This window comes from Macaca mulatta, chromosome 19, assembly GCF_049350105.2.
Source record: "Macaca mulatta isolate MMU2019108-1 chromosome 19, T2T-MMU8v2.0, whole genome shotgun sequence".
Classification (NCBI taxonomy): domain Eukaryota; kingdom Metazoa; phylum Chordata; class Mammalia; order Primates; family Cercopithecidae; genus Macaca; species Macaca mulatta.
This window is the reverse complement of record NC_133424.1, coordinates 2,132,007-2,146,845: the sequence shown is the minus strand read 5'-3', so window position 1 is coordinate 2,146,845 and position 14,839 is coordinate 2,132,007. Positions and strand designations below refer to the sequence as shown.

The 14,839-nt window shown below is 61.1% G+C and overlaps 1 protein-coding gene and 1 long non-coding RNA gene across 9 annotated transcripts in view; one reads left to right on the top strand and one right to left on the bottom strand.

Moving 5' to 3' along the window:
- The window catches only part of APC2 (APC regulator of WNT signaling pathway 2), a 27,648-nt gene extending 12,809 nt beyond the window's left edge, over nucleotides 1-14,839 (bottom strand). For 2 of the 7 annotated variants that reach the window (XM_015122354.3, XM_077978666.1), the window contains exons 1-11: nucleotides 14,698-14,839; nucleotides 8,167-8,325; nucleotides 7,973-8,063; nucleotides 7,699-7,879; nucleotides 4,771-4,879; nucleotides 4,530-4,643; nucleotides 3,781-3,858; nucleotides 3,518-3,616; nucleotides 2,698-3,088; nucleotides 1,891-1,986; nucleotides 228-367 (exon numbers count right to left, since the gene is read on the bottom strand). In XM_015122354.3, coding sequence (XP_014977840.2) covers nucleotides 228-367; nucleotides 1,891-1,986; nucleotides 2,698-3,088; nucleotides 3,518-3,616; nucleotides 3,781-3,858; nucleotides 4,530-4,643; nucleotides 4,771-4,879; nucleotides 7,699-7,879; nucleotides 7,973-8,063; nucleotides 8,167-8,325; nucleotides 14,698-14,751 — 1,512 coding nt within the window. In that variant the 5' untranslated portion in view covers nucleotides 14,752-14,839. Of the gene's footprint in view, nucleotides 1-227; nucleotides 368-1,890; nucleotides 1,987-2,697; nucleotides 3,089-3,517; nucleotides 3,617-3,780; nucleotides 3,859-4,529; nucleotides 4,647-4,770; nucleotides 4,880-7,698; nucleotides 7,880-7,972; nucleotides 8,064-8,166; nucleotides 8,326-8,989; nucleotides 9,109-10,931; nucleotides 11,148-14,697 lie in introns of those variants that run through there. The other 5 variants (XM_015122353.3, XM_077978662.1, XM_077978664.1 and 2 more) reach the window with 5 other exon arrangements.
- On the top strand, nucleotides 488-2,256 carry LOC144336960 (uncharacterized). Of its 2 annotated transcripts, none has more exons than XR_013409428.1 (3): nucleotides 488-682; nucleotides 1,608-1,686; nucleotides 1,835-2,256. It is a non-coding gene; the product is annotated as an uncharacterized LOC144336960 (long non-coding RNA). The 2 variants fall into 2 exon arrangements; XR_013409429.1 differs by having other exon boundaries at nucleotides 1,832-2,256.

Below are 14,839 nucleotides of genomic sequence, written 5' to 3'. Positions count from 1 at the left end.
CAGGGCGGGTGTGAGGACACCGCTGGGTGGAGGAGGTCCAGCACGGGCTCCCGTCCCCCAACATCTCACTCTCTGGGCCTCAGTCTACCCGTCTGCAAGTTGGGGACAAGTGGCCCCAGCTCTCAGGGCTGTTTCAAGGCTGGGATGAGTTGGAAGGAGGCTCAGACAGTCCCTGGAAGACCGGATGAGGGGAGTGCCAGTCCCGCCCACCCACTGCCCCTGGGCACCTTGTTGGCAACATCCCCAAAGGTGAGGTTGGTGAGGGTCATGCCCGCGTAGCGGCGCAGTGCCAGGTTCAGCGGGTCCCGGGTCATCTTGTGCATCTCATAGTCAACCTGCAGCAGCTCTGCCACGGCCTGCAGCCCACCTGTGGGGACCCGACAAGGTTGGCAGGGACGGCCCTGCCCGCTCCCTTGCTCCACCTTGCTCCCTTGCCCAGACGCCCTCCCTACCCCCCAGATGTATCCTCCTCAAGTCCCCCTTCCAGGCTCAAGTCTGAGACCTCCTCCAGGAGCCGGCAGGGCCTCACCCTGCTGCCAGACCCACAGGGGCACCCCCAGTGCCCTGTGACTGCCACTCCTGCCTCCTGTCAACCCTCGGCCCTGGCTCACACTTCCTCCAGCTGCTGGGCCTCTGCACCTGCTGCTCCCTCAGCCTGGAATGCTCTTCCTTGCCCTGTTTGGTAGGTGCCTCGGGGAAGGGCCCCTGCGTCCTCTAATAATCCACTCCAGGACCATCAGATGGAGAGCAGCGTCCCCAGCACAGACAGGGCTGTGCTGATGGGTGACGGTCACACCCACCCTCTTTACTCGCCCAGCTCTCTCATTCCAAAAGGGGGAATCAACGGGGAGATGGTGCCTGGGAGTCAGAGGGAGACGACTTGTCACCAAAACACTTTTCTCCCCCTTCAAAGACAACAGAGGCAAATCTGACTTCTCAGGGCAGGGGTGGGTCAGTGGAGACGTCCTTTGGGGAAGTGAGTTAGGGACATGTCTCAGAAAACTTCCAGACCGAAACACATACATCCAGGTTCACCACAGCATGGTGCCCAGAGCCAGGAGTGGGGAGCAGCCAGAGCAGGACAGGTGGGTCAGCGCAGGGTGCCCCAGCCACACGATGGGACGTCACGCGGCCTCAGAAAGGAGCCAGGCTTTGGCCGGGTGTGGTGGGTTGTTCCACCTGGAATTCCAGCACTTTGGGAGGCCCAGTGGGGGCAGATCACTTGAGGTCAGGAGTTTGAGACCAGCCTGACCAACGTGGTGAAACCCCATCTCTACTAAAACTACAAAAATTAGGCGTGGTGGCGGGCGCCTGTAATCCCAGCTACTTGGGAGGTGGAGGTTGCAGTGAGCTGAGATTGTACCACTGCACTCCAGCCTGGGCAACAGAGTGAGACTGTCTCAATAAATAAATAAATAAATAAATAAATAAATAAATAAAAATGTTACAGCAAGACTTTTGTTTTTGAGACAGGGTCTGGCTCGGTTGCCCACTCTGGAGTGTGGTGGCGTGATCATAGCTCATTGCACCTTTGACCTCCTGGGCTCAAGAGATCCTCCCACCTCAGCCTCCCCAGCAGCTGGGACTAATTTTTTATTTATTTGTAGTGATGGGGGTCTCATGATTGTTGCCCAGCCTGGTCTCGAACTCCTGGGCTAAAGTGATCCTCCCGCCTCAGCCTCCCAGGTATGAGCAGCCTCACCCGGCCTCAATTACTTTGATATTGACAAAGAGAAGATGTTGCAATGTCCTCAAACGTAAGCCGCCACATAGGGCTCCAATTCCCATCCTGACCATACAAGCTCAGATGACCCAGCCTCTGTCCCTTTAGCAGCTGAGGAGCTGTTCGGGGGCTGGAGGACGGCTCCCCAGAGGAGCTGGGACACTCACCCAGCTCGTTCATGGCACGGCGGTACTCCTCGTCAAAGGACAGCTTCATAACCGCACAGGTGGCCTGGCAGATCTGCGGCTCGATGGGGACTGGGGCTGTGGGCACAGAGACCAGATCAGAGCCCCCATTCCCAGGAAATGTCCCAGCTGACGCCGGAAGGTTCCTCCCGCCCCACCCCCTAGGCCTGAAGGATCCCAGGAACTTTACAAATGGCTGCAAAGCTGGGGCTTCGTTTCCCAGCCTCTCTAAGATGGGATGATGGGGTGGCCTCCCTCACTCAGCCTTGGGAAGGGAGGTGAGGTAGTTCCTGGAGCACCACACCTTTTAGCTGTGCTGCTGTCCTTTTAGTAAAACTTATGAGACAAGGTCTCGCTCTGTTGCCCAGACTGGAGTGCAGTAGCATGATCTCGGCTCACTGCAGCCCCAAATTCCTGGGCTCAAGCAATTCTCCTGCTTCAGGCTCCCAAAGTGCTGGGATCACAGGTGTGAGTCCCGGCCCCCGGCCCCCATATTAACTTTGCGATCAACTGCAAAAAAAGAATCTCCAAGTCTGCACCCAACTTTCGAGAGCTACCCACGATCCATCCATGCATTCAACGACTTAGGGAGCGTTTACTCTGCGCAGGTACAATCATGGGCGGGTCTTCTCCCAACGTCAAAGGCCCCCACAGGCCTCGGCCTGGTACTGCAGCCTCCAACTCCAGAAGGCAGGCAGCAAAGGCTGGAGGTCCTCAGTAGCCCACCCCCGGGGAAGCCCTAGCTGCACGTTAATTGCGCAGAGGGGGCCCACCAGGCCAGGCACTCACCGCCGCTGGCGCCGCCTCCCTCGGGCGCGCCGTCTCGGGCCTGCAGCCAGTCCCAGCAGGTCTCGCAGTAGGCACGGATCTGCTCCAGCACGTGCAGGACGCGCATCTCCTTGCGTGCCAGGCCCTGGTCCGGCTGCGAGAAGACGATGTTGTGCAGCGCCGCGTTGGCGCGCATGCGTGCGTCTTTGGCGCCCGGTGCTCCTGGGGCCCCGGCGCGACCCCCGGCCGCGGCCTCAGTGCCGTGGAGGATTTGCAGCAGCAGTGGCAGACAGCCCGAGCGGCGCATGGCCACGCAGCTCTCAGGCGAGCTTGACATGGCCAGTAGCGTGCGCGCTGTATCCTCCTGGTCGCGCGTCGCCAACATGGACAACAGCCAGAAGACCACCTCCACCTAGGGGGAGGGCAGGGTCAGGGTGGGGTCCCTCACCTGCCCCTGCACACCTGGAAACCCGGTGGGAGCCTTGTAACCCCACGCACAACTGGGGACGGATGGGGGAGGTGGTGCCAGGAGGCTGCACACGTGCTTCGGGGAGGCTGGCCCCCCTCACCTGGCATTCCTAGGGTGGCAGCACTCAGCCAAGGGACTCCACAGGGACACCTATGGTGCCCCACTCAGCCCCCCGCTACGGGATGTGTTTCCCCATCCACTTCGCCAGGCCCCCAGCTTCTCTGTAAGCTGCACGCCAGGGAGGGGCCTTCCTACACCCAACGGGGTGCTGGATGGAGGCCTGGGAGGGCACCACATCTGGCAAGGATGCAGACCTGATCCCCCTCCCAGCCCTGACAGCTGCGCCTGCCCCCGTTCCGCCCTCCCCCTCACCTTGCTGTTGCCCGGTTGAGGGGTGCCATCCTCAGGGTGTGTGGGGACCTCTGTCTCCGGGTCCTCGTCCACCGGCACAGACTTCACCGCCAGCAAGGCCTGCAGGGAGAGGACCAGGGTGGGGGAAACAGTCCCAGAGCACCCCAAAAAGCACCCAGTCTGCTCGCCCATGATGATGTGGGTGGGGGCAAGCAGGACTCTAGGAGCCCCGTTCTGCCTGGGCCGACACCACCCCTGGGCCCTGGCTCTGCCCCATTCGGTACCTGGGGCTCTGTCTGCTGCACTCGGTCCTGCGCCTCCAGCAGCTCCTTGTCAATCTGCTCCAGGCGCGAGGCGCGGATCTGCTCACGACAACAGGAGGGCGAGTGCTGGGGCTGACCCCGCCCCCGGCTCTGACCCCGCCTTCTCCCTGGGATGACCCCACCCTGGGAAAACCCCACCCCGGGCTCTGACCCTGATTCTTCCTGAGGTGACCCCGCCCCAGGCCCTGACCCCACCCCTTCCTGGGATGACTTCGCCCCTGGGCTCTGACTCTGTCTTCTCCCTGATCCAGCCCTGCCTGCTCCCTAAGCCCTGCCTCCTAAGCTATGACCCCACCCACTGTCTTAACCCCGCCTTATCCTTCTAGACCCTGCCTTTATCTAGCCCATCCCAGGCTCTGACTCCTCCCGCTTCCCATTTGGGCTCCACCCAGAACCTAGACCTCATCCTTCTAGGCCCCACCCACCCACTGATCTGGCCTTGCCCACAGGCCACGCCACCTTCCACTGTCCCACCCCCCCCACCCTTGTGCTCAGGCTCTGCTCTGAGACTCCTCCGACCCCACCCACCAACACCTCCAGCTTCTGGCTCCGCCTGCTGAACTAGACCCCCTCCACCCGCCAAACCAGGAGGCATGAGACTCCTCCCATTATCCCAGACCCCGCCCATAGTAAATCTCTGCACCCTGATTTGCCCACTGGCACAGGGCCGCACCTATCACCGCACCGCCCCACCCCGCCCACCACCGCACCTGTGCCCGCTGCACCATCTCGTCCGAGGTGCCGAAGCGCTCCTCCATCAGCGAGCGGATGTGCTGGGCCTCGAACTCAAGTTGCTGCCGGATCAAGTCCATCTGCATCGAGAACTGCTGGGAAAGGCAGGCGGGCGGGCCACGGTGAGGGGCGCCTGGGCCACGCCCCGTTCCTCCCCACGCCGCTTCCTGCAACCTAGGTGGGCAGGCGTGCTGCCCCCTCCCTCCCCGGCCCGCTCACCGTCTCCACGTGCGGCAGCTCGTCCAGGCGCTTGGACAGGCCCTGCAGCTGAGAGTAGTACCAAAGCTTCTCCTTCTCCTCCTTCTCAATCTCATTCAGCAGCAAACACCTGGGGGAGCAAGTCAGTGGGGGCGGGCTCAGAGGGCGGAGCCATGTATATGTGTTTATTTTGATATTTGTACTCACTTGTTGGCGCTTACTGTATGCCAAGTTTTTTTTTTTTTTTTTTTTTTTTTTTTTTTTTTTTTTTTTGAGACGGAGTCTCGCTCTGTCGCCGAGGCTGGAGTGCAGTGGCGCGATCTCGGCTCACTGCAACCTCCGCCTCCGGGGTTTACGCCATTCTCCTGCCTCAGCCTCCCGAATAGCTGGGACTACAGGCGCCTGCCAGCATGCCCGGCTAATTTTTTGTATTTTGTTTTTAGTAGAGACGGGGTTTCATCTTGTTAGCCAGGATGGTCTCGATCTCCTGACCTCGTGATCCACCCGCCTCGGCCTCCCAAAGTGCTGGGATTACAGGCGTGAGCCACCGCGCCCGGCCCTGTATGCCAAGTTTAACAGGCAACATGGCAATGTCTCCCGTGGCGCTCCCCGCGCTAAGGTAAGGGGGGTGGGTACTGAAATTAATTGGGGGATGCAAAAAATTAAAGGAGAGAAAACAGTCTGGGCAACATAGCGAGACCCCCCTCTCTAAAAAGGAAAAAATAAAAATAAAAAATAAAAAAAATAGCCGTCGGCCGGGCCCGTTGGCTCACGCCTGTAATCGAAACACTTTGGGAGGCTGAGGCGGGAGAATCACCTGAGGTCAGGAGTTCGAGACCAGCCTGACCAACATGGAGAAACCCCCGTCTCTACTAAAAATAAAAAATTAGCTGGGCATGGTGGCATATGCCTGTAATCTCAGTTACTTGGGAGGGTGAGGCAGGAGAATCCCTTGAACCCGGGAGGCAGAGGTTTCGGTGAGCTGAGATCGCACCATTGCACTCCAGCCTGGGCAACAAGGAGGAAACTTTGTCTCAAAAATAATAATAAATAGCCGGTCATGGTGACTCGTGCCTTTAGTCCCAGCTACTCAGGAGGCTAAGGCGGGAGGATCACTTGAGACTGTAGTGAGCCGTGATTGCACCACCACACACCAGCCTGGGTGACAGCGAGACCATATCTCAATAAACAAACAAATAAATAAATAAAGACCGGGAGCAGTGGCTCGCGGATCAGGCCTGTTATCCCAACACTTTGGGAGGTGGATGCGGGCAAATTGCTTGCTTAAGCCTAGGAGGTCAGGACCAGCCTGGGCAATATAGTAAAACTCCCATCTCTACAAAAAGTACAAAAAACTGGCTGGGTGCGGTGGCTCACGCCTGTAATCACAGCACTTTGGGGGGCAGGCAGATCACAAGTTCAGGAGATTGAGACCAACCTGACCAACATGGTGAAACCCGTCTCTACTAAAAATACAAAATTAGCTGAGTGTGGTGGCACGTGCCTGTAATCTCAGCTACTTGGGAGGGTGAGGCAGGAGAATCGCTTGAACCTGGAAGGCAGAGGTTTCTGCGAGCTGAGATCGCGCCACTGCACTCCAGCCTGGGCAACAAAGAGAGACTCCGTCTCGGGGAAAAAAAAAAAAAGTACAAAAACTTAGCCAGGGCTGGGCGCGGTGGCTCAAGCCTGTAATCCCAGCACTTTGGGAGGCCGAGACGGGCTGATCACGAGGTCAGGAGATCGAGACCATCCTGGCTAACACAATGAAACCCCGTTTCTACTAAAAAATACAAAAAAATAGCCGGGCGAGGTGGCGGGCGCCTGTAGTCCCAGCTACTCGGGAGGCTGAGGCAGGAGAATGGCGCAAACCTGGGAGGCGGAGCTTGCAGTGAGCTGAGATCCAGCCACTGCACTCCAGCCTGGGCGACGGAGCCAGACTCCGTCTCAAAAAAAAAAAAAAAAAAAACTTAGCCAGGCATGATGGTTCGCACCTGTGATCCCAGCTTCTCCCTGACGTGGGAGGTTGAGGTGGGAGAATCACCTGAACCTGGGAGGTCCAGGCTGCACTGAGCCATGATCATACCACTGCACTCCAGCCTGGACGACAGAGTGAGACCCTGTCTCAAACTATATGTATTAAAAAAAACAAAAACAAAAACAAAAAAAGAGAGAGAGAAAGCAGTTCCTTTGGAAATTCTCCTGCTTGAAGAAAGACTGAGGGAGGCTGTTCTGCCTCTTATACATCTCAGATAATTGCTAATCTCCCTCCAGCTTACAAGGTAGCTTCAGGCTCAAAGAGCAGCAGGTGCAACAGAGAGTTCCCTCAACCCCACGGGAGACACGGCCATTCCCATTTTACAGGGCAGGAGTCTTAGGCTGGGAGGGTTTAGGGGAGCTGAGTGAGGTCCCACAGCAGAGTACAGACAACTCCATGCTGCTCTTCAATGGCCCCATCTGACCACACACGACCCCTCCCAGCTGCACACGGTGCCCGGACCCTGCCTCCCTCTGCTGGCCCTGAGCCCACGTTTCTTGGGCCACAACTCTGTCTTTACAAAGACTGCTTTGAGCCCCTCTGGCTCCAGGCCTGGCTGAGCCCTGGCACCGGACACAGCCCAGTCCCTGGCAATGCCTGCGTGTCGCAGACCCCTGGGGACGTCTCCAAGGAGACCTTCCCTCAGCCAGGAACGTCCCCCATCCTCTCTGCACTCCCGCTGAGGTCAGCCGGGCTGGAGAAGGTCAGCCAGTCTGGAGAAGAGGAGGGAGGCCACGTGGGGAAGAAGCTTCGAGGTGGGTGGGGTTTGTTCGGTGGGCGGTGCCATATGCAAGTGGGTGGGGCGTGTGAGGTGTGGGCAGAGACATATGCGGGTGGGTGAATTAGAGGGCAGAGCCCGCTGGGGATGGAGTCAGTCACCAGCTGCCCGAGGCTGGGTTCCCATGCCCGCTCACCGTTCCCGGTCCAGTTCCTCCAGCAGCCGGATGGTGGCCCGGCTCAGCTCCCCAAAGCTGTCCTTGGAAGGCCCGGAGCCGTGTACCGGGCTGCCCTCGGGGGTCTGGGAGGCAGGTTCCGGGCCCAGGGCGGGCGGCTGGAACTTGAGGTTGTACAGGCTGGTGATGTCCATCTGCAGGGCTGGATGGGCGGGGAGAGGGCGGAGGTCAGAGGTCCTGTCTGCCTTTTCCCCCAGCCTCTCCTGCTCCCTCTGCGGGTGGCCCCACCGCTCACCCTTCAACTGCTCCAGCACCTCCGTCTGCCCCGAGGACACCAGCACGCGGGCCTCCTGCTCCAGTTTTCCCTGTAGGTGCTTCAGGACCTCCTGCAGGGGCACAAAAGAGGGCAGGGGGGCATCAGCCACTGCACTGGGCTGCCGGGGGCCACCCCCTGGGACCCTAGCCCACCTCCTCCATGTAGGCCCCCACCTTCATGCCTGACGTCTCTGTCTCCAGCTTGGACAGGTGGCTGGAGTTGTCCCGTAGCTCCTGCCTCAGGTGACTGTTCTCAGCCTTCAAGGCCTCCACCTGCCGCACCAGCTGCTCGTAGGGTGCCACGGAGCTCGCCATCTTCAGCTCCTGCAGCGTCTGGGATCACAGGGTCAGAGGGTTCAGCTGAGGGTCTGGGGAGGGCACGGTGATGCCTTCCGGACAGCCCCTGACCTAAGCCCCAGCCCTCCTGCCTGATCCTAGTTTGGGGGTCTCAGGCAGGAGTCACTGGTGTGGACAAGTACAGGCCCACGTGGTGCTGGCCAGGGAATCCCAGGCGCAGAGGGGCAGGTGGAGTGAGAGGTGACCCCAACGGGAGACAGAGGGGCCAGCAGACAGACGTACAGACAGCTGAACCTCCAACTGACCAGTCGACCGACAGACGATGGGACGGCCTCTCCTTCCCAGCCCCCAGGACACATCCTGACAGCCGGACAAACACACAGACAGCTGGGACAGCCTAACCCAGCGAGCCAACTGGCCAGCCCAGCACCCCCAGGCTCACAGCCAGAGAGGGCGACAGACAGACAGACAGACAGGACCCTCTCCCACAAAAGCACAGCCTGCCCAGAGGCTGACAGCCAGACAATGCGGGGCGGACAGACCACCAGCTGTCCCTGCTGACGGACAATAAAGACACCAAGATGCCAATGGGTGACACCTAAGATGTGCAGAAACGGCAGGACAGATGGACCCAAGCCCACCACCATCACCGCAGCAGCCCCATGCCCCCTCCATCAGTGGCTGGGCTCAGGGTGGCTACCTGTGTGGCCCGCACCCCCTGCGCAGCCTTCAGCTGCTCCCTGCTGGCCCCGGCAGCCCCTGCCCCATCCCTTGGCTCTGCCAGTGCCGCTAGCTTCTTTGTGCCTCTGGCCGTCTTCTGGCTCCCCAAACCTCCTCCCTCTGTCCAGCTGGCCGGTGCCTCCTCCCTCGGCTCGGCCCTCCTGCCGGAGCCCCTCCTCACGCCCCCCTTCCCTCTTTGTTCCTTTCCCATCAGCGCTCGCCTCCTCCCTCCGCCTTTGTCTCAGACGTACCAATGGCAGCCCATCCCTCTGCCACCTCCCCCTGCCAGCCTGAGCCCCCTCCTCACAGCGGCCCTGTCCGGCCTGCCTGTTTCTCCCCTCCCTCCTCCACCTGGCAACACACATATATTCACCTGTCATTCATTCTCTGACCCCCAGGTGCCCCCTCATCCTCTCCCCTCCCACCCAGATGTCACTAGGGGCACGGCTGGGACAGGAGTAGAGGTGGGGCCTCAGTCCCAGGTGGGAGGATAGGGTCAGGCTGTCCTGGCCTGCTCAGGGGACCCAGTGTGTGGCTTTCCATGTCATCTGGCTCCTTTCTGGTCTGAGTCTCAGGGACCACCATGTGGCTGTTCCCAGAGGGAGAAATGAGGCCCTAGGAACCGAGGTCTGGCACCCAGACGCTGCCCCAGAGGGGCTGGGAAGTCCAGGCTGGAGGCCCGACAAGACCCGCCCCTCTCTGGCCTTGGGTTGCCCCTCTGAGGAACCTGCAGGGCAGGAGTGCCCAAGGGCAGGGTGGGAGGGGCACAGAGACTGGAAGTCAGATGGCAGAGGCTGGCAGCCGTCACCTCCCACCCTGATCCGACGATGTCCAAAGCTGTTCAGGTCTCCACCGGGGATCCAGTCTGGGGTCGGGGGCTACGTGCAGGGAGACCCTGGGGTCTGGCTCAAGCCCCATGTTCTAGCTGAGGTCACCATCCCATACCCAGCCAGGTGGAAGGACCAGATGAAGTGCAAAGTAACACACGTCTGCCTCCTGCTCCCCAAACCCAGGCCTCCCCCACCTGGCTCTTCTCAGCTGACCCAAGCCAAGTCTCAGACACCTTCCTTTTCCCCACGTTTGGTGGTCACTTCTGCGTCCTCATCAGACTGAGCTAGTTCCTCCAAGCTCTGCCCAGAGGGATTGTGCCTCCCCCAGCTCCTGACACCCCTGTCAGGACATTCTGATCAGCCTCTTCCCGGCCTCCCACAATCCCCTGTGCACAGCCAGAGGGAGTTTTAAATGTCACAAGCTAGATCCCATTTTCTCCCATGCTCAAACACCTTCCATGGCTCCCCAGTGCCCTCAGGATAAGCGCTGACTCCTCCATGTACACCACGACTCACTCAGAAGCTGGAGGCTCTCTTCTCTCAGGCCTTTGCACGTGCAGTCGCCCTGCCTAGAGCACCTTTTCTAAGTCCTGCCATCCCACACAGTACAGCTTCTTCCACGAAGCTCTTCTGCCTACCTGTCACCCCCAGGTTGCATTGTGTAGCCTCCTGGGGGCTGGTCTTATTGAGTGGGCTGCATTTCAGGGGAGGGAGGCACGGGTGGGGGGAAGTCAGGCCCAAAGGGGCCTTTCTCCTTCCTTTAATCCAAAACCCCTCTTTCCAGAGAGGGAAACTGACGCCCAGAGAGATACAGCAACACCCCCCAAGACACACAGCAGGCCTGCCCATCCCTCCCTCCGATCACCTCAAGGGGGTCCGGATGGTGAAGCCCGTGAGTGGGTGTGTGCGCGGGACCAGCTGCAGAGACGCTGACGCCCAGCTCACCGGGGACACAGTTTCCCCTGCAGGCCCCAGCCTAGGGAAACGGAGGGTCCAGAGTCTGTGCTGACGGGCAATGCAGAGAGACGGGGATGGAAACCTCGACGCGAGGCGGAGGTCGCGCCCCCTGCCCTCCTCCCCGAGGACACACACCTGCTTACTTGCAGCTGGGCCGGCGGGGCGCCCGGGCCTGGGGCCTCCACCCTCTGCGCAGCTCCACGGGCCCCACGGGAAATCCCGGCCCGGGGTGGCCTCGGAGCGCCGGCTCCGGGGTCTCCGCGGCGCAGGCAGGGGCTCCAGGGCGGACAAAGCCCGGTCCGGGCCTGGGCAGGCGGCGCCGCCGCTCCTAGCGCTGGGCGAGACCACCGCGAGCGGGGGAGGATGCGGGATGCGGGATGCGGACGAGACAGCCAATGAAGGCGCGGGAAGACGGGCTGGTGCCATGGCAACAGCCAATGGCGGCCCGGGGCGGAGACCAGTGGCAGCCGCGGGGCGTCGGGCCTCCGCGCGGGCTCAGGGGCTGTGTGTGCGGGGGGCGAAACCCCCCGAGGGAAGAGGGTACCAAGATTCCTGTGTCCCCCACTTTATTGCAGGGTGCAATGGCCTCTTAAAACCTCCTGCGTCTGGATTTGCACAATTGGAGAGTAAAACGTCAAATCCTGGATGTTACATCAGCATCTTAGCGGAGGAGGGGTTTCCAGGGCAGTGGCCGGGCTGGGGCCAGGCCTGCCCCCACCCCACAGGTCCAGCCTGGCCTGGTGCAGATGCACCAGGATGGCACAGGGTTCGGGTCCAGGCTGGAGCTCCCTGAGGGTCCTGCCTGGTGGGGAGGGGAGGGGAGAGGGGAGGAGGGGCAGGGCCACTGGGGAGCACTTGGGACCCTGCATCTTCCCACATTTCTCCCTGTCTCCCCAGCAGAGCGTCAGATCCTCCTGTAACTCCGGTGCTCCCCACGTCCCTCTTTCTGTCTCCCCCTCTGTTCTCTGTCTCTCAATCTCTGTCTCCATGTGTCTCTGCCCCGGTCGGTCGCACTCTTAATTCACCCTCATGGACCGAAGGCCAGAGGAGGGAAGGGCCAGGGGTCGCAGGAGTCCCCATCTCCAGGTGTCCTGGATCCTCCATGGGTCCCTGGAGGCCATTTGAAGGTTTAACACACAGAGCCCGCACCTGCAGCTGGGAGCAGCCTTTCCTGCTCTGGACACAGGCTCACAGCACAGAAAGGGAGGCGGCCAGGGCCAGAAATGGTTTTTTTTCCGGGCTGAGCAGCCAGGGCAAATCATTTGCCGCTCAAACCTCAGTTTCCTCCTCTGTAAAATGGGGAGGAGGCGGAAGATTCTGCAAGGGCTGGTGCAGGGAATGACAGGAAAGGGTGGGAAGGTCTGAGCGTTCAATGCCCCGCAGAACAAAGGCACAGGAGGACCCGTGCTGTTTCCTGTTGGGCCTTGAGCTGAAGACCCGAGGGCCCGGTCCTGGGCCAGCACTGCCAGGGGCTGAGAGCACTTAGGCCTGGCTGTCTGGGAGCCCAGACCTGGACGCAGCTGTCCCCACTGGTTGGGTCTCGGGAGGGAATGCAGTGGGCAGACACAGGGGATCTTTTCTTTTTTCTTTTTTTTTTTTAGATGGAGTCTAGCTCTGTCCCCCAGGCTGCAGTGCAGTGGCGCGATCTCAGCTCACTGCAACCTCCGCCTCCCGGGTTCAAGTGATTCTCCTGCCTCGGCCTCCTCAGTAGCTGGCATTACAGGCACGAGCCACCATGCCAGCTAATTTTTGTATTTTTAATAGAGATGGGGTTTCACCAATTCTCCTGCCTCAGCCTCCTCAGTAGCTGGCATTACAGGCACGCGCCACCATGCCAGCTAATTTTTGTATTTTTAACAGAGATGGGGTTTCACCATGTTGTCAGGCTGGTCTCAAACTCCTGACCTCATGATCTGCCCGCCTCAGAGGGGATTTTTTTTCCTGGAGGCTGGAAGGCTGCCCTGAGAAGTGAACAGCAGTGATCAGGAGGAGAGGCGTTCCAGGCTGAGGGAAGATCAACGACTGCCCGGGACACAGGGGGTGTCTGGTGGAGCCATGGGGTAGGGTACGTGGTGGGGCTTGACCAGGTCAAGCCAGGGCAGAGCTGGGCAAGGCTGGAATGGGGTGGGGGATGCAGAGCCCAGGGCCCTGGCTTCAGCTCAGCCTTGAGGTCCCTGTGTCACCCTGGGCATGTCTCATTCTGGCCTCAGTTTCCAGTCTCGTATACTGGAAGGTGTGTTGGATTATCCCTACCTCTCCCCAAAGAGGAATTAAGTCCCACCTCCCTGTTTAGTTTCAGATGTATCAGCTCCCCAGACCCCCATCAGGCAGGGGTTTGGGGGATCCAAGGTCAGTCCTGTTCTTGCATACATGGGGAAACTGAGGCCTAGGCCAGGGAACACGTTGCCTGAGTTCACCTGTGCCAGCCAAGCCTCTGGAGTGACATTGAGCCTCCCTCCTTATCCTTCTAGGGGTGGCCAGGGCCTGGAGGGTTGAGGGTACATGGGGGCTGAGACCCCAAGACAAAATGCCCTTGGCCCCAAATCTCCAAAACGTTGTCCCCGAATCCCGCCCCCCACACTAAAATCCTTGACCCTGTAAATCCTTGAACCACAGTCACACTCAGACATCACTAGACATTTTAGAGCCACAAGAACCCCCCACAGTCCCCTAGGACCTCAGGAGGCTGAGAGAGGCCTCCCCCTTCTCCCATTGCAGAAAGCAGGGCCTAGCCCAAGACCCCGACACAGGCTCCTTCCTGGGATCCTCCATGCCCCCTACTGCTGCTGGGCCAAAGGGGAAGTTCCATCAAATGCTCACTCCCCCACCCCTGTCCTGTGACACTCCCCGCAAGTCTGCAGCCTGGCACAGGGCTCACTCTTGGAGTGTCTTTGAGCCTTCTGAGTCTGACCTCGAGCTGTCCTCGCCCCCTTGATGCCTCCTATGTGCCAGGGGCTACAGGCAGAAACAGGGGCGGCCCCCATTGGGAGCTGGGTGGGGACGGAGAAGGCACCAAGTCATCGTTGGAGGATAGAGACGGGCCCGCCGCGGGCTGGGTGGCCGGGCAGGGCCCTGACCGGTGAGGAGGCCACTGGAGGTGGGGGAGGGGTGGGGTAGGCCGGTCCAGGCCGCGCGCTGAAGCGTGACCGCCGCTATGGGCCTCAGTTTCCCCGGCGGCGAGTCGGCAAACGTGCGTCTCCGTCAGCACCGCGGACAGCTCCCCGGCCCCCGCCCCGCGTTCTGTTGCGAGCGCCTTCGCTCCGCAACGAGGCTCCGGCCCTGCTCGAGGCGTGACCTTGGGCTCCCCGCTGCACCCCCCAGCCTCAGTTTCCCCTTCAATGAGGGATGTCACAGCCGCGAGATTCAGACGATTCCGGAGGCTAGAGGAGCTCTGGGGTCGTGAGCGGACGGATACGAACAGCAGCGGCGGCGAACGTCAAAGCAGGCCATACGCTCGCGCCCAGAAGGGGAAACTGAGGCCCAAAGAGGTGCAGGGCGTGGTCCAGGCCCCCACCCTGCGCAGGGCCGAGCTTCCGCAGGATGCCCCCGCAGCCGCCCCCGCCGCCCCAGCAGGCGCAGCCTCGGCGTCAGCGCAGTGAGGAGGGGTCGGAGGGTCTCCGCAGAGGCCGAGGGCTGGGCCGGGCGAGTCCTGCGCTTGCGCAGACCCGGCGGTGGGGGTCGCAGCGGCGCGAGAGAGGGGCTTCCAGCGCCACCAGCCTCCCGAGGCGGTTTCTTCGGCAACCGTCTCTACGGCGACGGCACCAGACCCCCGACTCCGCAGCCTCCGCGCCCTCGCCCCGTGCGCCCCCCGCCGCCGCGCCCGCTGTTCTCGCAACGTGGACCCCGCCCCGTTCCCGCGCAGCCCGGAGCCCTCCCCAGCGGCCCGACCCCTGCGCCCTACCTGGTCCCCGAAGAAGGCCGAGTGCAGCAGGCTCAGGAGCCCCAGGAGCCCCATGGAGCCGCGGCCGCCCCGGACCCGCCGCGCCCCGCCCCTCGGCCGCCCGGGTGGGGGTGCGGGCTGCGGCCGGGGCCGCCCTGCGCCT